Source organism: Rhipicephalus microplus, chromosome 6 (genome assembly GCF_043290135.1).
Source record: "Rhipicephalus microplus isolate Deutch F79 chromosome 6, USDA_Rmic, whole genome shotgun sequence".
In the NCBI taxonomy this organism is placed as follows: domain Eukaryota; kingdom Metazoa; phylum Arthropoda; class Arachnida; order Ixodida; family Ixodidae; genus Rhipicephalus; species Rhipicephalus microplus.
The window spans coordinates 175139780-175162067 of NC_134705.1; the positions used below are offsets into that span (position 1 = coordinate 175139780).

General features: G+C 42.5%; 2 protein-coding genes across 2 annotated transcripts; one reads left to right on the forward strand and one right to left on the reverse strand.

Annotated features, from left to right (window-relative positions):
- Positions 1-1983: 1983 nt before the first annotated feature.
- CycC (cyclin C) lies at positions 1984-3246 on the reverse strand. Its single transcript, XM_037418528.2, has one exon. The coding sequence runs from the start codon at positions 3123-3125 to the stop codon at positions 2277-2279; it is 849 nt and encodes a 282-aa protein (XP_037274425.2). The 5' UTR covers positions 3126-3246; the 3' UTR covers positions 1984-2276.
- A 262-nt stretch (positions 3247-3508) lies between these two features.
- Positions 3509-17096, forward strand: Sras (Ras converting CAAX endopeptidase Sras). The gene is made up of 9 exons (XM_037419386.2): positions 3509-3709; positions 4080-4185; positions 4251-4331; positions 5238-5298; positions 5435-5493; positions 8557-8665; positions 10882-10950; positions 12997-13059; positions 16569-17096. The coding sequence occupies exons 1-9, from the start codon at positions 3597-3599 to the stop codon at positions 16772-16774; spliced, it is 867 nt and encodes a 288-aa protein (XP_037275283.2). The 5' UTR covers positions 3509-3596; the 3' UTR covers positions 16775-17096.
- Positions 17097-22288: the final 5192 nt, after the last annotated feature.

Here is a 22288-nt window from a genome sequence, read left to right on the forward strand (position 1 = left end):
CCGGCATTCCCATGCGCCCAACAGCTCGCAGTGCCACTTTTCCCTCTAGGTGAGTGTAAGAAAGTCTATGGCTTAGCCTTTAAAAAACAGGAACAAGAAAAAAGAAATAGAAATAGGCCGTGACAAGGAAGCGTATAAAAACAGAGAGATGAGGTGCAAACAAACAAAGGAAGAAAGAAGGAGAAAATAATGAGAAAAAAAGAAGGCTGCACAGCTCCGCACTTCCATCGATCTTGGCACTTCTAATGCAAAGCTGCTTTCATTAGTCATTGAAACAACTCCATTGCTAATTAAATTTACTAACATTCAGGCACTCAATTAATTCACCACATCGCAAAATGAAAGAAAGTGAAGTTCAAGGGAAGGAGGGGGATGTCTACGATGCATGTCAATGTGGGGAGGGGGAGTTGTGCAATCTGAAAGGCACTGGCCACAGGTTGTACAGGATGGCATGCTGGGATGCCTCGGAATACAGTCAACCATTGTTAACTTGTATTCTTAAATCTTAAAATTTTGGATAAGTAGAACTGTTATTTTGGTATGGTGTCAACTCCGTGGGTTTCTCGCCCTTACTTTAAAATGCCAAAGCACTGAACTATGGACATCTTGAAACCTGGACAGCAAAAATCTGAAAAAAATACAGTACCTCAATGTCTTTTTGTACCTTGTTGCACAGCTGTGGTATCGCCAATAAGTGAAAGTAGGGCTGGTATTTTGTAACAATACTTTATTGTGCGTTTCATGGCCCCGCCGCGGCGTTCTAGTGGTTATGACGCTCGAGTGCTGACCCGAAAGTCACGGGATCGAATCCCAGCTGCGGTGGCTGCATTCGATGGAGGCGAAAATGTTTTGAGGCCTGTGTGCGTAGATTTAGGTGCACGTTAAAAAACCCCAGGTGGTCGAAATTTCTGGAGCCTTCCACTACGGCGCCTCTCACAGTCATATCATGGTTTTGGGACTATAAACCCCAGATATTATTATTATTTGTGCTTTTCACGTTTGGTCAACAGTCTGATCAGCTGGTACACTTAGCTTTCGTGAAAAAAACAGCGGTTACCAGCACTGTATTGGAAAAACACCGCGTTTGCCTCATCTAGTGTTGATTACGCTCATATTTTAGCGAATTTATCAACCTGGAAACTCCACTTATCTTAAAATATTTTTCAATTTTCACCGCTTTAAGCTAATGGGGCCTTACTGTGCTTTTGAAAACTTGTTGTTCTTTTAATATCTTACGGAACCTATGCACACAAGCTGTCTTGCATTCTCTGTCGTTCTCACAAGTCACCTCTACATTGAGCAGAGCATCACCGCTTGACTTCCACAAAATGCACTTCATGTGAGACGCATGTTCCGTGGCAGTAAAGCGAATGACCTCAATATTGCAAGCAGAAGCAAGATTACCCGTACAATCTTGTGTCTCCAAAGTGCGCTTCTAAAATGAGATGGACCGGGACAAGTGCGTTCTAAGTGAAAATTACACACTGTATCGTGTCACAACGATGATCGAAGGTGATGAACAATGAATCGAAACACTATTTCACGTCACTGCCACATAAAAGTCACATCACAGTGGCGAAGTGAATGCAGTCTTTACACACTAAGGAGGTTCACAAACGTCGCACGTCAGAACGAAGCTAGGAAAAAGTCGGCGTGCAGGAACTACCGCAGGCTAGGTGGCCCAGTAATCGAGACGTAGCTGCAGCTGATGGCACGGATGCTACGCACAGGGCATTTCGCTAATCAGTCACACTGATAGTTGTGCGTGTTGGTACGGGTTCATGATTATGAAACGGTGCTATGAAAAACATGACTCTAAAGAAGACACTCGTCTTGCTTGCTTTCACCTTACTTCTTGGCTCACATCCACTACAGGGGATTCACTCAACAATATAGTGAAACTAGCACTCAACAATATAGTGGTAAAAATTTTTAAAGAAGGATAAGGAATGAATCTGTTGCCTAGGGTTCAAGCAAAAGTGAACGACTCGTTTATATAAAATAGACATTAGCTATAACACAATTATACAAAGTCCAATCAACTAGGGAGAAGAATCACAGAATTTTGATGATGAATAAAATACTAATTCTCCTTGTGTCACGAAGTAAATCGCAGATTGCAAACCGGACGTTCTGTAGCCATAGCTTAGGCACTTGTCTTCGTGTCTTCTTCGTCATCACGTTTTTGCGTTGCGCGGTTTCTAATCATGCACTTTTCACTATTGTTTAGCGGCAGCATCGCGCTGAAAGCAGTCCGGCGCCGCTGGCGTCAGGGGCTAGCTGGGTTGTTGCGTCACGTTTTGGTCGTTGGGTCCCTGGGACGGAGGTCTCGAGGGTTGCGTCTTGGGTTTGGGCACCTTGGCTAGGATGGGAGGCAGCTCCTTCTTTTCGTCCATGTTCCTCCAGGTGTCGTAGAGTCCCAGGACCTGCCGCGTGATGTCGAGGATCTTCTCCATGTCGACGTTCAGCTCGGCGAACCAGTGCTTGCAGTCCCGCTGCAGGATGACGCAGGCGACGTGCAGACAGGCCAGGGCGATCTGGTGCGGCGGGTGCAGAAGGCAGACGTCGGTGCGTAACGAGTCGTTCACGACTTTCCAGGCCATCGAGAGCAGGCTGTCTTCGGGACCGATGTCGTGGACGTACTGCACCAGCGGCCGGTACGGGTGGTACAGCACGAGGCAGCAGTCCATCATCTCGAGCAGGTAGAATTCGCACTCGAGCACGTGGTTGATGCGGTACGGGAAGTCCTGCGGGAAGACGTGCGAGAACTTGTTCTTCACCACCGTCTGGCAGGTGGTCACCAGGCGGCTGTTGGAGATGACGCCGAACTCTTCCACCTTGGATGCGAGGAAGATGCAAGTGGGCGCCATTAGGAGCGGATCCACGCAGCGCAGCGAGTTGCGGACGTAAAAGCGCTTGAAGTAGACGGTGGCCGTGGCGACGACCTGCTGTTTCACCTTGAGTTGCTCGCCCAGGGCCTGGATGAAGTTGGCGAAGAAGATCATGAGTTTGTGGTACTCCTCTTCGCTCAGCACTTGCAGGTCGCTGTGACGCTCGCGTAACAAGTCCTGGCGGTCCAGCAGCCACTGCTGATACTGCGAGCTTTGCCAAAAGTTTCCCGCCATCACTCTTCTGGCCGATGAGAATCCTCGCGAGCGTCGCGATAGATTGAAGGGGCCTTCCTTGAGCGAAGTGACAGCCGGCCACCACGCGCGCAAAACCGCCGACAACGGCAGGATGCGCTTATGAAACAAAAACTAACGCCGCAGTTCCATCATTGTTGTAGAGACCGAAACTGGTCTCCGACAACGATGGCGATCCACGTCTACAGCGTTCAATCAATCCAACGCTACTTGCTTAACGCCTGCTCAATACTTGAAAAACCATCTAGTTTAAACGATTTCGCAAGGTTGTTGTATATACAAGACTAATTGTTTTTCGTTATTGCTCGGAATACGGCGATAGAGACTAGGTAGGCGTTCTGTGACTAGGTGGCATCCGAGTCGCGCACTTCGAAACATTCAGTATGGCCGCTTCCTCTCCTGCAGACCGCTAGTCGAGCGAGTAGATTTGGCTTGTGCTTCGATGATGAAATTATGGTTTCTGTGGAGAATACGAAGAGCAGTTGCGTCAGCGCCATACTATGGTCCTTTATGTTAGCGCTCACGTACGTGGGCAGCCTGTACATTTGGAGGACGAGGGAGAACAGGTAGGCGATGCCGTGGTTTCACTTGTTGGAGTCAAACGCTTGCAGATCGCTACCGGCTTGTCACTTGATCGCTTCGCCTTTTAAGTACTGCGAGATCGACAGCCTCCTTTTACCGATGATAGCCTGAACTTACTGAGAATGTCGCGTTGCCCGGACACCACGGTTTCGTTCTTGGGACGCATGTAACGCTAAAAAGGTGGGACCCGGCTTTTGCGGTGGTAAGGTCAACAAACGCCTTGGAAATGACCCGGAATCGTTGTTGCGTATCGTTTCGCGAGACGCGGTCACGTTCCGCTAGATTTCGCGCGTATTTTTAAAGTGTGCGGTAGAGACGCGATCCTAAACATTCTTTTCTGTCAAAACTTCGCAGGGATCATCCGGCCACCATAAAGAAGAGGTTCATCAGCGTATTCGCCATAATATGCATATCCCCTCTCTTCGTAGTTTTTGGCGCCGATCTCGGTCATTTCAAGAAGGTACGTAGACTGCTTGAGTGGAGGTACTATTGGTGATGCGCGTTTTCTTGCGTTGCGTTCAACAGAATGCCAGCGTGCCTGCTGTGATGGGTCTTCGCCTTGCTGGACTCCTACCAGCCATTGTCCTGCCGCTGGCTCTTACCATGGTGAGATTCAATTCAGTTGTTATCACTTCAATCATTATTTGCCATTCAACAATGAAATAATCGAGTAGTAACTGGAAGCTATTACAGTGATTAGCTACACTAGATAACTGGCTACTTAAGAAGTGGACAGTGCGTAAAACGTACATCACTAAAAAAAAAAACACGTACACACACAAGGAGGTACGCAAGATAAGAACATAATATGTTGGTGGTAGACTCTGTAGAAGTGGATTAAAAAGAAGCCTTTCTGTTGAACAGCTTTATTGAGATGAAGCAATTATGTTTTAAAAAATGATGCTACGGCAAAAATATAGCATCTGCACTTCAACATGCTTTTATTTTCTTATAGACCTCTCATACGGTGTATTGCATATAAGGTGGGCTTTGCAAATACGAAATATCTTAATTATTGCCCTCATATGCTCAATGAAGTTCATCAATTCAGTTTTTCAGCAAAGGTTGGTGAGAAGGCAATTTTGGTGATGTGATGAAACAGGCCATTCTAGTATGTTTGTTGACAAAAGAAAGGTGTGTACTAGACCGTAGTGCAGCAGTGCCGATGAGTTGCTTGCAATTGACGCCCTGTGCAATCGGAAACATGTGGTCATAGAAGTGCGACAAGGTGAATGATAAAGCAAGCTGTAATGGAAGTCATGAAAAAAATAGTAGCAAATCAATGGAGTATTGTGATGATAACATGTTGAAACAGGACTGTACTTTAAATAGTGATACGCCAGCATGATAAAAGCAGGATGAATGGTTTTGATGCTCGAAGGGGGTGATCACTGAATACAGTATTTGTCATCGAGTGTTTGTATTACAAGGTCACTGACGAACAGTATTTGTCATCGAGTGTTTGTTTTACAAGGTCGCTAACAAATCTCTAACTTTGTGACTGTAACGCAGGTGCTTTTCGCGGGCCCGCTTGTACTACACTACTTCGATGGCGTCTGGAGCCTTTACATGGGCAAGTAGCCTATGCCTAGTAGGCGTTTTCTCTTATGAAAAATGTCAGCTTGAAGTTAATGATTATGAATAAAAGACTGACGTTGTTGTGGTTTTCATTTTAATTTTTTTGTTGTGCCTTTTGTTCACTATTTCAGAGCCGCGCTACTGGTACTTGAATCTGAGGAACCTCATTTGGCTTAGGAACCATATCGTGGTGAGTCGATGTGTACGAGCCCCTTGTGGGCGTGAAGCAGAAACTCGTGGTCAGAAGAAACTTCAAATTGTCGTAAACATGAGCAGCCAGCCGTACACTTTGGAAATGGCTTGTATTTTAAAGTGTCTTTTGTCACTTGGCAGTAGTCGTCATAAAGCGTGTTTGTGTTTTGTTTCATGAAAATTCTACATAGTTTATGCACCGAGTTACTTCAATAATGCAAGGAGGGGTATGTGAGATAGCTCATGGTTATCACTGGGAAAAAGGAACACGCCTCAAATATGTCCTTTCTTTTTTACATAGCAGCAAAAAAGTGTCAGAGTCACACCTTTCAAGGAGTAATAGCATGATATTTTTCACTATTCAAAACCTGTGACAGAAGCAAACACCTCGGATTTGCTTTCCTTGGAGTTTGACTGCGTCAGTGACGTCGCGACCCAGAAAGTGATTGCGTGCGAGCACCGTGCATCCCGAAACTACTTTGACACACTTGGCTGTCCAGTACCTTCCTACAACAATCGTCATAATGAGTAGCGGCATCGGAGGCGATTCAGCTGGGCAGGGCGATTGTAAGAACACTGTGGTATCCTGCTTCTGTGTCACCGATGTGTGATGACATCACAGTACAGTACCTTCTTTTGAGAGCTAAACAAACTCTATATAAATACGCTACAGCAGTGAATGATTTAGTAATGGGTTTCGACAGTGTTTTCAAAGTCTGGAGATCTGGGACCCTTTAATGCAAAAAAGAAAGAGAAAAAATTGGAAATTAAGAAATATGTGTGTCCTACCATAGCACTCTTAAAAACTTAACATTTTTAAATGTTTCGTGTTGTCACACACCGATAATTATGGTCATTGTTACACACGTATCATTTAAGGGAAGGTGCAAGTAAAAAAAACAAAGCTTTTTTTGAAATTATATGTTTTTAGTTTTTTAGTTTTCATTCGCTTTCACAATTTTCAGTTTCTCTACATTTACGAAAGAACAAACAAAAAAACTGAAGATCGAAACTAAACATAAAGTAGGCTAAAGTCGCTTTTAAAAGGCACAAGGTGGCTACTAAAAAGTATGGCCAGCTCATTGTCTAGAGTCCCCTGGAAATTGTCACCTGGCTACTTGCCATTGCATTTCGCATGAGGAGTTGACCAAGGCCACATACTCAAAATAAGCATGGTTTCCAAGCTCTCATGATGGAAGAAGCCATCTTAAAGAACGAATCTTTTTTGCATAAATGAGCTTTCACTTATACCTTTAAAATGCGTATTTCTTAAGGTCTATGCCTCCTCAATTTCTTTAATTTGGGCATCATGTTTTTAGTACTTTTTCATAGATCAATGGGGATGAAATTTTGCCCACATATTCCTCTGAACATGTGAAGAGTGCATGTATATTGTTTAAAATTTGATATCGCCTGTATAATTAATATGAACTTAAGGTAAGCAATTAGTATGGTCTGATGATTCCAAGAATTCTCACATTACAATTTTTCTTGTCCATTAAAATGTCTTATATACACTTTTTTAATTTGTATTTGCATTCTAGAGTTATATTGGAGCAAAATTAGCCATGAAAGTTTAGCGGCATAAGAAGTTTCTCCAAAACGAACTATGCTCTACACTTTGTCATGGCACAAGATGAAAACTGTTCAACTTACTATGAAACAAATTGCATATTTGCAATCATCATAGGAGCTTATATATACAGTTGAAATTTCATCACTATAGGCTGCAGATTAATGAAACTTTTTTTTTTTCAAATCGCATCTTCCCTTAACACAGAATATAACTTCTTTAGAAACCTCCACGATAAGAGGAGTGTTCAAAATGGAAAACTTAGTCATCCCTTAGATATCAGATGGATTTACCTCAGACAAGCTTTGCAGATTATGAATCCGGGGTGAAGTATACATTCTGGAACACTCGCGTGAATTTCCATTGCAGGGCAATGTTCACACTGGGGCATTTTACCATCATCTCCTTCATAAGGATGGCAGTCTTGGCATACTGTTGCAGTGGCCACTGGCCAACACTGATGCAGTACCTTTTGTTCACATACTGAATGTGTGAAGCAGAGAATTTCCATTTGCAGAACACACAAACAAATGATTTTTCACGTATTAGTAAGGTAAAAATCCACAATAGGGAAAACTCTTAACCCTCGAAGACGCTTGGCAAGTGAAATTGCAACCACTTTAACAGTTTATCTCGCATTAACGCCATGATAAGCTACTTGGTAGTGTTTCAATGTAATGTGACGTTCTATTGGGATGTGGGGACATGGGGGGTTTGTAGCCATCTTCGCAAACCGTCAGCGTGGGATTAGACAAAGCCGGGCACAAAGCAGGCTAATTTTTTTATTCTGCAGTCCGAACACTGAGGTTTCAATTCAATCAAACTCTTCCAGATACCATTCTATATTTGTTTTATTGGAGGGAAGAGTGTCTTCATCCGTTCTAGGCTTGTTCTTTGCCTGGCAAACGAATAAACAATTGACCGCACTGCTTTTTCCGGTTGCTGTTCTCACGTATGGCCGTCAAAAATGCCTGACCAATCTCGTGCAGCACAATAGAACTTCTGGCACAGAACATGTGCATGACTGCATCCCAGCAATACTTGCATGTCGTACTACTTCAACAATACAATGAATAGTCGTAAAGCATCTTGTACCCATGTAAACACAAGATTACAGCCTGAAAATAGAAACCCCGTTTAGAAATTCCAGTCTCTTTCATACCTTGGCACAAGAAAACATTCACAGCTGCTGATGGAACTTGCTTAGGCATTTCAGGTGCAGTCTGCTCACCAGATAAATTGGCTAGCGTAAAGTGCAAGTATACTTGCACTTTACGCAAGTTGGAGCTTTGCAACACTAGCACATCTCATTTTTCAGCCGTCATGATGCCAGCACGGCGTGGACTTCCATATTCTTGGAGGGCCCACAATGTTATCTGTTTGCTGTGAGGTGTTTGATTAGTACTGTCTGTTATATTTTTTTCCTGCACTGCAAACATGTTAAACAACAGAGTGCATGAGCTTTACTGTATATATTTTCCTTTTCAGGCGCCGTTGTCTGAAGAGTTCACGTTTCGTGCCTGCATGCTTCCAATACTGGTGCCTTGCCTGGGCCACCGAGCTGCTGTTATTATCTGTCCGCTCTTCTTTGGTGTTGGTGAGTCTCTCTGACACAGCAGTCGTGGGTGCTCCGGCTGAGTGCATTTGTTTGGATTGAGGTGGGATTGACATACACGGCGTCAGTTGTGGGCAGGTTAATAGAGAAAAGAAAATGCAGCTGATGCTTCTTTCTAGGAATCGGTATAACACGAAAGTGAAGCTCGTCTTCACAGAGGTAGTTGAGTGTTTATTGTGTATTGTTTGCCCACAATGGCTAAGGAATGAATGCTACAGGAACAAATTGCATAGTCACGCGACGAACGACAACCAGCTTGGAAGCAGGAAGCACGTACGAAATGAGCGTGTGCAGGACCCGGAGGGCTGGCAACTGTCACAGCTTGACACTTAAAGCACACTGTGCAAGCGGAAAGACAAACCAAACGAACACACAAGTATACACCGGACAAGTGTGCGAACAACTGTCGCAATTCTTACTTCTTCGTGTACGCACAGCGTGCTGGTTTCGTAAATGTGGTCGCAGCAGCGAGCGAAGTGACCGTGCTCTCCTGAATCTCGAGTCTGATAAGCGCACACAGGAGAGACTACGCTCTGTGCAGGCGGCACTCAACGAACTGCTAGAGGCGACGACCTGGAGAGCGCGCTTGACGTGAGACCTTCACGCAATCTCGTTACTGATGACAAAAACGTGCCGGAGGTACAGAGCTCTGAGGATTGCCAAAGGCGATATAATGTATATAAATGTCTTGCTGTTAGCATCCTCGACGTGTGCTCTGTGGCCTAGTGGTTAGTGCCGCGCGCTGCTGATTGAGAGGTCCCTGGTTCGACACCTCGCGACAGAATCTTTTCTTTTTGTTTTTTCTTCACAATCTGTTAGCATATATTTTACGTTATATTTGGGACGGAATTATGTCAATGGAGCCGTGGTGGACTCCGTTACAAAACAGTGCCGTGTTAAAAAAAAAAAAAAAACGTGGTTACAGCGTATTGTTACCTCTAACATGAAACGAAACAAAACAGAAGTTAGGAAATCACTGAGGCTCTAAGTGAGGAGAAATTAGCTTATTGTACTGTAATCTGTTGTGAATACTGTTGATTTTTTCTAACGTGCTGCATTGTTAATTTTGTTGCATAGTATTTTTCCCTTTTGTTGGTCACTTGCATTGTAACCCTGTTACTCAATGCTTTAGGGCCCGTGAGATCAACTAATAAGTTGCTGAACAGGGAATATCCTTACAGTCAGCATCCGAACAAGGAGACTTATGTTTGTCTCGCAGAAAACAAGAGCCCTTGTTGAAACATCGGCACCAGCGGCATTTTTTGTGCAGCTGTTTCTCACCACAGAAGCGGAGAACCAACCCACTTGCAGTCAGATGCGGACGCTGGAATTCGGGAGGTAGAGAGGGGGTTCAACTAAGATAGTGTATGCTAATGGTGGTGATGTCAACATGAGTGCTTAATGTCGGAAAGCTAGAAGTCTGTTGACATCTCGACAAGTGTTCTAACAAAATAACTACGACTGGATCGGAAGCAGCACTTCAGGAGTTTGTTAGCTGCTTTACGCTGGCGATGTTGTCCAAACTTCAAGCATGTTGAGGGCAGCACGTTTGCACAGTTCCCATGAACTTAAACCTCTGAGATCCCTGAACCAGGGCTTGTGACTAGGGGGAGTTGAGGGGGTTCAGACACACCCCCAAAACCCCAAAATTTTTTTATGTTTTAAAAATTTGGGCGATACTAAAATATTTACAGCCTTCGCATCGACCACGAGTTTCCGAAGTTGACTGCCTTTGTGGCAAAGCTGCGACTTTTTACAGTTCCTGCTGGCAACTAAATTACTGTTTGAACATTAATCAAATTGTCACAGACACAAAGAGCATGTCCTGTTTTGGTTTAGAGCCATGATAAGGGATATGGCAGCCTTTTTTCAGTAAATACTCATATCAGCTTTAGCCGACTATATTCTTTCTCCTGATATTTCTTTTTCTCTGTGAAGCACCATTACTTGTTAGTCTCGTCCATATTCATTTTAGTAATCTTAACTCAGTAATGTTGCCATTACTATGTAAAAGGTAACAGCATTGCAAACTTACAATTTGAAGTTACACAAGTGAAAAACTTACACAAGTGAAGTTACACAAGGGAAAAGTTAGCTGAAAAAGTAAATGGTTACTGTTAACCTCTTATTAGTAACTAGTTACTGTTCAGGGCTACTTGGTAGTGATAGAACTGAGTGTTCCTAATTTTGCCTTTCAGCTCATTTCCATCATCTCACCGAGAGACTCTCTAGGACAAGCAATGTAAAAATGGCCATCATGCAGTCTGGTGAGTAACAACTTTTCCGCATCAGGGATTCGCTACTAGCATCGCGGCTAGATTTTTCACGTTTACGGCACTGTGTCACATTTACGTTGCTGGAAGCCTAGAAACAATGAAGTCTAGCTTCACTGCTTGCACGCTTCTGATTTTAGTCATTCCATTTCTGATGCATGACAGGCAATCTGCGATTTCCTCTGAAGTGAAAATCAATTTTCGAAAATCAATTTTCGTTGCATGCTTAAACCGTGCCTAAAACCTCTACTGCGAATTCAGTTGTTGAGTGCCATAATTATTTGTTTGCAAATAAGCGAAGGGCCCACTACACTGTAAGGGAACACGTGAACCTACACATCTGCTCACTTTGTTGACGCTTTTGCTGTTGTTGATCATTGTATATGAGTAAGTGCCTTGTAATGGGTGAGCTTTTTGTTTTGCACACATTCAGTACATAATGCCAGTTCCAGCATGACTCTTTCCAAACCCAACCTCCAATACTCCTAATTTACACGAACTTATCACTAGGAACTTGATGTTTGATTGCAGCAAAAATATTATAGAAAGCTTGATTTGTGTGTGCAATTTAATTGCACAAAACTACATATTTATCTTGAATTCATTCCCGGTTTGTTCCTGCGAAATGGATTCAAATCTCAGGCTAGAACAATAGTGCAATTTCATTTTTGGTTATATTACGAGCAAAAAAATCGTACATTTAGTATGTCTCACAAAAAGCAGCTTGCAATTTGACTGAATGAGCACGGAAATGCTTTCAAAAAAGCAATCACATGAAACAGTACACTGCACAATGGAAGTAAATGAAGGCAGCTTTATTATGCGGGAGCTTCAATTAATCCAAATCTGAGTTGATCTTCCTCTTTCACAGCCGCTAGTCAACAGGAGGATAACATGGAAGATAACGTAACTGGAGAAAATGTCAAGCAATCACGCAGAACCCATAATGGTGGGTATAACGTTGAGAGATCGGAAGATAGCAGGATGTGTCGGACAACAAACTGGGGTAGCTGATATTTTAGTTGATATTAAGCAAAAAAATAGACCTAAGCCGGCCACGCAATGCACAGGACAAACAACTGGTGGCCAATCGTAGAAATGCAACAGGTAACAAGTGAAATGAGCCAAGGGTTGCTGCAAGTCAGATGGAGTGACGAAGGTAAAATGGGATAGTCTCATGAAAGATAGGGTAAATTTAAAGTCACTGGGTCATTCTAGAGCTGACATAAAAAAAAAAAACTTCAAGGACGCTTGAGCTTCACCTTCAAGAGTAGAACGTGATACATAATCGGGCCCCATCAGCGACGCCTTCTCAATTTGAAACACTAACTTAGATTTTCGTTGCATGTCTACACCGTGCCTGAAATGCCTACTGTGAGTAAAGTTGTACAGTGCCATAATTGTTTGTCTGCAAATAAGTAAAGGGCCCACAACACATCTGTAAGGGAACATGTGAACCTACACAGCTGCTAACTTTGTTGATGCTTTTGCGGTTGATGATCACGAAATATGTGTGAGTGCTTGCGAGGGGTGGGCTTTTTGTCGCCCAATTCCGACATTTTGTCGCCTGGCATGGTTTGGCACTTCCGCCACAAAATATTACATGCCTTTAAGCGACTCCTCCCTCTGCATGACACTCTGAAGCAGTTTCAAGCAATGTTGTCGCTCTGTGGTAGGACGCCCGCTTGCCACACTGTAGGCATGCATTCGGTTTTCACTTGAACTAAAAATTTTCATTATTTATTTTGTTTTCGTCTTTCTCAGTTTTTCAGTCACCGACAACGCTGATTCTTTGCTCACAACCACTGACACTGACGCCGTAGTTTCAGCTAAACGGTTCCTTTCACGCAGTCGTGTTAAAACGGGCTCATATGATGATGATGATGGGTTGCGGTCACTAGTTCATTTGGGTAGTGGATTGTGATTGCAAAACCAATAAACTAAGCTTGTGCATGCACTTCATCTGCAGATTACACACTTGGAAGGTATTCTGATGCTTTATTTACGAGTCGTGTTATCTTTTTTTGTTTTTTTTTTCAGTTTTTCAGTTCGCCTATACAACAATTTTTGGTGCCTACTCTGTCTATCTATTTCTCAGAACAGGTTGGTACTTATTTCTTATACTAGTCTTACAGCTTTATTTTCAGAAAATCGATGGTCTGAGGTGTACAGCTTCTTATAATTGCCTAGAAATAAGACTGACATTACCATGCTGTTGGCGTAAACACAGTTAGTATTAACGCCTTACACACAAGCTGGAAGATTCTTAAATTTTCTGCTATTGCAATTGCCACTTTCTTGTTACAGTAAAATTGGGTGAAAGACAAGGTTTATGTTTGCTGTGCATCAATTTTTATATTTCTATTTTTTTCGTTATTTGTTCAAAATAGAATGGTCAAGCTTTGTTGAAACATCTTGCTTATACAAAATCGAATGTTATTTTAATCATTGTTTAAGAAAACGAGACAACAAATAAAGTTGGAGGAAATTCCCCCGTCACTGACTAGTAAGCCAAGCTGCAAAAGAAGCGTTGCCATTTTCGAAGAAGTTTTAAGCGTGATAGCTTCGCATGCTTGCTTTTTATGTAGCCGCTGACTCCGTAAATGCAAAGCTCTCATCCCTAGCACCACATGTAACTATAATTGCAACAATTGTGTGTCCTATTAAGATAGAATATGACTAGGCTAGTTCAAATAGTGAATTTTAGGTTCGAAATGAATAGTGATCTTGATAGAATTATTTCGAATCGAATTCAAATTATATGTATGATATATAAAAGAAAGGGAATATTTATCAGGACCTAACTAACCTGCACAACATTTCTTTTGAATTGAAACAGGGGCTCTAAAAAAATGCCATTTTTTTTCATTGAAAGGAAGTCGAGACAACCTTGAGTAGTAGTTTCGGTAGGATGCGAATGATAACCTGTAAGATACTTGAAGTTTTAGAGTTTATTATACTTGGATCATATAAGCCGTCATAACAGCTTAATAAAATGAAGAATTGATTTGAGGGTAACATGTTCCTTTAAAGGGACCTTCAACACTTTTTCAAGTAGCCATGGAGTCAGTAAACACGCTTGTTGCCTCACAAATTTACCGCCGCAAAGTTTCTGGAATCAGTCCAGTACGAGCGGAATTCCAAAAATTTGCTGCACGCTGCAATTACATTCTCTCTTCTCATCCTAACGAAATAGCTGGAAGCTAAGCAGGGAACAATGGCACGGCGAAAGAAAATACGTCACACCCACCTCGCGACCTTAAGCACCTCTTTTTTTTTTCTTCAAATACGTGGCTTTTCAGTGCGATTGTGCACATACTTTTGGACAAGTGGCGGCCCCAGTAACGACCAGCGCGCCATACACAAATCAGCTTATTGCTGTGACCAGAGCCGTATATTCCTTCTTGGCTGTGGCAAGTGATTTTTGAGCTTGTAGTGTCGTTTGCCGAGGTGAAAAAGCAATTTTTAGCTTTGAAAATTTATTGTGAATTACAGGCCGCGTGCTGTACTACGATGTTTGCCTCGCGTGTTATCAGTAGCCTCGACTACCAATCTTCAGTGTTTTCTGACCATGTTCAGTAAGTGTTGCAGGGTCCCTTTAAATTTGAAGAACTCGAATTGAAGCCAATTCGAATACTCAACTATTCGTTCAAATATTCGAAGCATTGGAATATTCGCACAAGCCAAAGAATGTCAACTGCAGTGTTGCTTTGGATGTGGTAAAAGCAGGCTTTTGCAAATATGAATGCATTCGAATTTCCTTTGCTTTAGATCTAAGTTGTTAGAAATTTCGAAGTATTCGAAAATGAACGAGTAGGTGTAGTATATTAATCTGCATGTGGGACTATGCAATGTGGGACTATATGGTTTTGAGCTGTAACATAGTAACTGTTCAGGTTTATGTCCCAAAATCACGATATGGTTACAAGGGACGCCGTAACAAAGGGCTCCAAAAATGTTGAGCATTGGCTTCTTTGACGTGCAGCTAAATCTAAGTACACAGGCCTCAGGCATTTCGAATCTGTCAAAATACGGCAATCATGGCTGTAGGGTTTGATGTCGCGACTTTCATGTCAGCTGTAGAGAACCATTGCCACTAGACCAACGTGGCGTGCTTTGCAACAAGATGGCGACTTGAACTAGTTGGTAGACATTCATGTTTGAAAATTATTTGTAAGTGCACTGAAGACAAATACAATGGAAGTGAACGGGACGGTGCTTACACACGCAACTGCATCCTTATTAGTCAGAAAGAAACATATATAAAGCAGAGACATGAAACTTTGCACATGCATAACAGGGTACAATGCTACAACAACAACAAAAAACATGTCAGAATTACGACAATTTTTTGTTTACATTGGTTATCATTTATTAACCTAGCATAGTCATTACGTGTGTAGAAGCTGGCTTTGTACCATTGAGTTCTAAAAACAATGAGCTGTTTCCTAGCGTATATGCAGTACTTCATACACCCAAATGAGCAAGACAAAGCAGCATTTAGATGCCGAGTTGGTGCGTGGATCTTTCTCCTTGGTTGGGGAGTAGTGAGGTGAGACAGGCATGCAGAGGCACGTCTGAACAACCCCTGTTGATGTAGCCCCAGCTCGACCCAGAGCTTTGTCCTTTTGTCGGCTGTTACACGGACCTTTCTTGTGCCACCGAGTATTTCATCACCCCACACTTTGGTACCTGCGGTTCAGTTGCGGCGTACAATACATCTCGAGCACCTTAAAGAAACTGATTTGCCAATCACATGCGCACTCCAGGTTTAGTTAAAATACGTATAGCACTGCGCTTTGTCGCCTACAACTTCTTCGAGGAAAGACTGTTGCGACTGTCACGTTTCGGTGTCCGTCTCGTTCGCAGAAAACCCATTTGCCAGTTGGAGTAAATAAATGTGGCCCTCGAAGGTGCACCAGTCACACGCATATTTGTCAGCATCGTTTGCCAATAATTTACGCTCTTGCAATCTGGGCTTGGCTGCAGTCGGCCATTTCTGACATAGCAATCCGATCTTTTATCAAAGTCACTGGTGATTTCACATTGCCACATTTTATTTTTGCATGAATGTGAACGCATGATCGTCACTGTTGCCAGTAGCAGCTAAGCGTTTAAGGACATGAATGAAGGTCTGATTCCCAGCATGGATGAAGGAAATAGTACAGAGCATTGCGATAGAAAGAAAAACAGTCCATCGGGCTTGCACACAATAAGCTTCATTTGCCCCCATTCTCTATATAGGGCTAGGGCTCCTCAATTCTTTCTTTGAATTCATCGCACACACGTGGTGTAGCTACAATACCCTGTCATGCCCCTCAACCTTCTTACTTTGATCTTAGTAGCAATCCTAGTACACTGAAACCTCATAACAAATTTACATCTTACACAAAAGTTGGTTATATCCAAAAAATCGTTATAAAAGTACATTTATAACACTATCTATGGCAACACTATTCTTCACTCACTTCAATCTGACCAATATTTCGTTATATCCAGGATCATTATATCGTGGTTTGAGTGCACACTTCTTTGCTTTTTCTCTTCTTTCTATCGAGAAAGTTCTTTGGTGACAGACTCACTTCGTGTCGCAATTGTGTCCTCGTTCGCAGGTCACTTTGTGGCGCCATTTGTGGCCCACGCCTTCTGCAATCACATGGGGTTCCCCGACGTCTCCGAGGTGTTCGGCTACAAGCAGCCACGACTCACCCTGCTCTTGCTGGCGTTCTTGCTCGGGCTGCTGTCCTGGGCGTCGCTGTTAGAACCCATGACTCGGCCGCAGATCTACTCAAATGATTTGTACTACCAGTCCTTATGACGCGCGCTCGCTAACGACTCCAATGTTGCGTTCGGATCAAGAGGTGTTCTCTTTCTTGTCAAGGTCTCCTGCCTGCTGCCCTATGCTCATTTGTGAACCATCATGTTAGCCACTTGTCACAGAAAAAAAAAAAGAGCTGCTGATCCGCAGGTCGCTGGATCGAATCCTGCCTGCAGTGGCTGCATTTTCCATGGAGGCGAAAATGCTCTAGGCACGTGTGCTCAGATTCGGAAGCACGTTAAAGAACCATAGGTGGTTGAAATTCCTGGAGCCCTCCACTGCGGCATCTTACATAATCATATGGTGGTTTTGGGACGTTAAACCCCACATATCTATCAATCAAGTCACCGGAAAAAAGGGAGGGGGGGGGGGGCAGAGCTTTGCTCCAAGCAATGCCACTTAGAACAGTGAATGAAGCAGAACTGCCGCCATAGCCTGCCAGAGATTCATTGTTATGCTGGACGAACTCTACATGGATTTGCTGTTGTAGTTACCTTGCTTCGAGATTCTTGTTCCCGCTATTTGCATTTCTCGATGTGAAGAAATTTTTATTCAGAACTATAGTGATGAAAGTGATGAATACCAAGCAGGACTACATTGTTTTTTCTCTAAAATTGTGTACCAATAACTTGATTTCATGCGCTTTCAAACTTTCATTGAAAGCTTCTTTCTTTCAAATTACAGTAGAAAAGTATGGCTGACAGTGCCATTCCTGTTTTCTGTAGGTTACCTTCTTCAAGAATGAACAGTAATGCGACAGCGTTAAAGAACTCATGTTGCAGGAATTCCAGTGTCAGCATCATTGCTTGCGAGCAAAAAATTGACGTCTGTTAGCGAGAAATCGCAATGGATGCAGATGATAAAAGCTATGTCTCTGAGCCAGAAACTGAGGCATGCCTTTCACATGGCAAAGGTGTTCCACTATGGCGTTCTACCACGGAGTCGGGTGTTCCAACAAGAAGTGTTCTACCACAGGGTGTTGTACTGCAGAGTTGTGTCAGTGCTTGTAACTTAAGAAGCCGCAAAAAACACGTGGGTGTTACATAGTGTAAGGTGTCACATCAACGCATACACTCAAATCTCATTATAACAAAGTTGCATGTTACTGCAAAATAAGTTCGTTATGTCCGAAAATTTGTTATAAAGGTATATTTCTCCCACTATATTTATTGTAAGAGTATTCTTAAGTTTCTGCATTATATCTAGGTTCGTTATATCGAATTTCGTGTGCATAATATTGCATGACAGAAGCATATAATCACACCACATGCCACACCATCTGCATTGCATAACAAGTGGGTGGTTCAAAGACCCACTTATTACAAAGTGCTCAGGTTTAATCATCGTCGATTTTTTGCTATTTCACAAAAGGATAAATTATGGTGTGGTGGGCATTTTGTAACTGTACTTGCAGTACACATTATAGGAGAGTGTAAGACCACCAATGGTGTGTGCGCAGACGTTTCTTTCCTTGCGGCACGGTTGATGTGCCCATCAAAAGGCGAAGCATGGCAAGTGATGGAGAAGGCAGTGCAAACGAAAACCGATTATGCTTTCGCGTTTTGCTATCGAAAGCAAAGCTCGAGTGTCCTTTGAGTTTTTGCACGGCTGTTATACACACGCACACAACGCAGCATTTTTATTGCTTATACTTCTTGGTTTCTGTACGCCATGTAAGCTATTGTACGCTGCGTTTGACAAGAGTTGGTGATAGGCCCCAATAGCACCCAGACAGGTTTGTTACGCTTGTCCGAGTGTGAATTTTGTTCGATCGCCTCGAGTTGTTGTAGGTTCGCTAACTTCAGGCAATGCTGCGGCTTTACCGTGTTCTAGGTGCTGTTGCTTTTACGCACTAACACGGTTGTGGTTTTAGAATGAAGCCTTTAGGGGAAAGTGCAATGAAGAAGGCATTATATAGTAATGTCATTTGTTGTAGCTTGGCGACTTGCTTCACAAGACGTCACAGACCTCCGTGCGAGATGAAAAAGGAAAGGCATTAGAAACTAAGAGCAGGACAATAGTTTGTGACTCATCAGCTGCATTGTAACTTCAGGAACCAAACGCAATTTACACGTGCTACAATTCAGTCTTTGTCATAGAGTTACATTACTCGTACCATGCCACAATTTCATTTCCTGTTTTCTTTTGCACATATTTTTTGATGATGCGATTATTGTAAGACGTAATCTGCATTCGTTACGTTGCTTCAAACGGACATATATATACACACACACTTGTGATGGGTAAACAAATATGCTAATTTTTGGGGGCATTAACCGCATCTCTGCTGTTGACTACATTGACGGCTTGCTTTGTTGCAGTTTGCCGATTCCTGGACGTTTGTTATCAACTTGTTTATGTACATGACACTGTTGGTTAACATACTTTTTACTTACGTGTGCTCATTAATGACATTAAGGGCTCATTGCCTTGTCATTGATCTGTTGATGAGTTCACAAAGAAAGGAGCTTAGAAGGTGCACACACAGTTGTACATGTCATTCGTGTTGTTCAAAAGAGACTCTAAAGAACACTCGTAGTTAGAACTTGTTTTTGATACCTGTTATTGCTTTGGCAGCCCAGTGTGACTAGGTTGTAGACTTGTTCCCGCTGCCAAGTAAATGTTGGATGGTGCACAGAAGTAAGTGAACTGATTGTGCCTTATTGGCACGAAGGAATCACGCCGGAATGTCCATTAGTTGTGTGTTAAACTCGTAAACTTCGACATATACGAGTAGTTTTTGCCAGCTCTTTTCTTCTTGTTATTGTAGGGTGGAATCTATTGTTTGGAAGTTAAAGCATGTTTTGGGTGCTGTGTTTGTAAAGAGCTCTCAAAGCGTACTGCCAGAGTTTTTATATCTTTCTGAAAAAATTTACCGTGAGAACATAGCGCCACAAATACTGAAATAACAAACTGTTCGGAACGCTAGTGGAGGGCCAAGTTTCCTTTTTTTCCCTTCAGTGAAATATTTTGATCATTAATACTGCACAAAGCATGTGCAAATCACATCTAATAGCAGCACACAATATGTGACATTCTGACATTGCACGATGTTTCAGTCTGGTCTTGTTGGGCATGCACGTAGATGTTGTTTGCAAAGTGTGAAGTGGTGTGTGATAACTTATACATTGTCTACTTCTGAATATTTAATAAGCGGTTGTGTTATTGCTCAAGATGAGCTTGATGAGTGTGTATCTTTCATCTTTCTCTGAGGTTTCTTTTAGCACTGTGAACATTCAAACTTTGCTGTGAAGGAAGCCATTTTTTTTACTCTAAGGAAATGTTAAGCGTTGATGTTGAGACTTGAGTTATTACAGCTGTTGCCTTTGACACAGGTACCTGTATAAACGTGCAAGATTAATAGTAATGTTCACTGGCCGGATTTCCTGAAGCGAAATGTACCACAGGTACATGATAGCATTGGCAGATGCCATTGCACAGGTACGGTAGAGCTCTGCTTGTATATTTTTGCTTACACCTTTTCCCACATGTATAGTTTTTAGTGCCCAGTCTTAGCAAAGAATGTACTGACACCTATGTGTTAGAATTCTCTTTGCTCATGTCATTCGCGTAATGTTTCTGCCTGATGTGTTGCCAACTGTTGTCGCACTGCATGTGACGAAGAGGTAGATCACTGAGCTTTGCAGTGTAGACTGCTACAAAACCATCCGAGTGCTTGAAAAGGGTGTGGTTCTGAAAGAGCCGTAGAAGAATGCCAGACTTCCAACAAGGACTTCCTTAAAGGTACACCAAAGTGAAAGAATGAATTATTTTAAATTGATAAACTGTACTAAAACTCTGCTATCATTCATTACAGTGTATGTTTATTAATGGAGAAGAAAATCAAGGTGAAAGTTTTATTTTGAATCCCACTGAAAATTTCATGCTTGTCGGGACGAATTTCAGGCTGCATTTTTCGCATTTTGCTAACATTGGCTCAACGAAATTTTTTGAAACTTGGTATGCTAAGTCAATGGCCTCCTCAGATGATATGTACTTAATTTTTACCCAGCAGAAACTACGCACATCGTGGTAAATGTCATCGAAATCTTTGACTCTATGGGGCTTAGTTTGGCGTCGTACGTCAAAGTGGCGTTGTGACCGGTATTTTCTTCATGAGTGTTATGTCATTGCAAGTGTGGTGATTTGGGTGTTGTGAAAGAGTAGTTTACTAATGCAAGAAAAATAATTTTTCTCTTCAGTGTTCCTTTATACCACAGAAAAATAGATAGATTCTTGTGAGGTAGGACTGTGGGCAATGCATCTATAATATTATTTATCAGCACTTTTTTTCCCATTTTAACCACATGTTTGCATTATATGTTATGTAGATACTGTTTCTTTTTTTTTTTTTGGAAATCCCATGAAAGGGGGTCATTTGCCATTTCGCTGCTGTATTTTGATCACCATAGAATGCCTCTAAATTGCACTATTAGTGCTGAAAATGGTGAAAGACAAACAAAGAGCATACGTCTATGCTCAGTCGTATATATTCATGCACCGTACGGCCTGTGCCACAGAGTTTCCTAAAATTACCTAAAGGGGACTCTGGTGCTGTGATGGTTCGGCGACCGTGGGAATGATAGGTTAGGTAGTTCATGGATTTGCCTAGTCTTCGTGCTTGCGGGCCTCAAATCGCACTTGTGGCTTTGTTTACTGCTGCGTTTCAGTTTCATTTCGAAGGAAAGAACAAATCCTTTTGAATATCGCGACTGAATTTTAAATGGTAAGCCCAAAAGATTAAGGTGGTGAAGCGCAACTGCTGAGCATTTGCTAATTTTTGTTTCGTGACAAGACAGCTTCAAGCCACGCGAACCGAAACGAAGCCAGAGGTACGAAGACCAGGCAAATTCGTGTACTACCCATCATTCCCGTGCTTGCTGAAGCGCCGTGCTTTGCAGCTCCCATAGACACTAGCGCCAGAGTTCCCCCTAGTGTATATTCAGGAAACTCCATGGCCTGTGCTAACTTCACACTTTGCTAGTACCTCTATGGACAGGGATTTTCGTAGGTCATGCTGGTGCTAACGTGACCTCAATAGAAACGCGTTTTTAAGGCTAGTCATATAACAGCTGTGTTCAGTTGTAAAAGCCATTTTCTATCATTGTGAAAAGCATATGCATTGAACACATTCGCTTGTTGCCTTTTGTATAGATTTGCAAATCGTCGCTAAAAATAGCATGTGACCAGTTATTTTATCCGAGGCCTGCAGTGCCACCTGTGAGTGCACTGGGAAGCTACAAAAATAGAAGTGGAAAGCCAGTTACACTAACATAACAGCATTCCCCGGTTTCCAGAACTTGGGAGTTCACCGCGCTTGCAAATGCTGGATTAATTAAGCAAAAGCTTTTGGCAAAGGTATTGGTGTTGGCATTGGCAGTGAGACTTGCTTAGTGGAGGCATGGTTTCATTTCTTCCAACATGTCCGATGGTGAATTAACTTGAAAACTTATTTTATAAAATGTTCTACTGGTGGCACATTGCAACTTACAATGATTAACAAACATTGGGGGC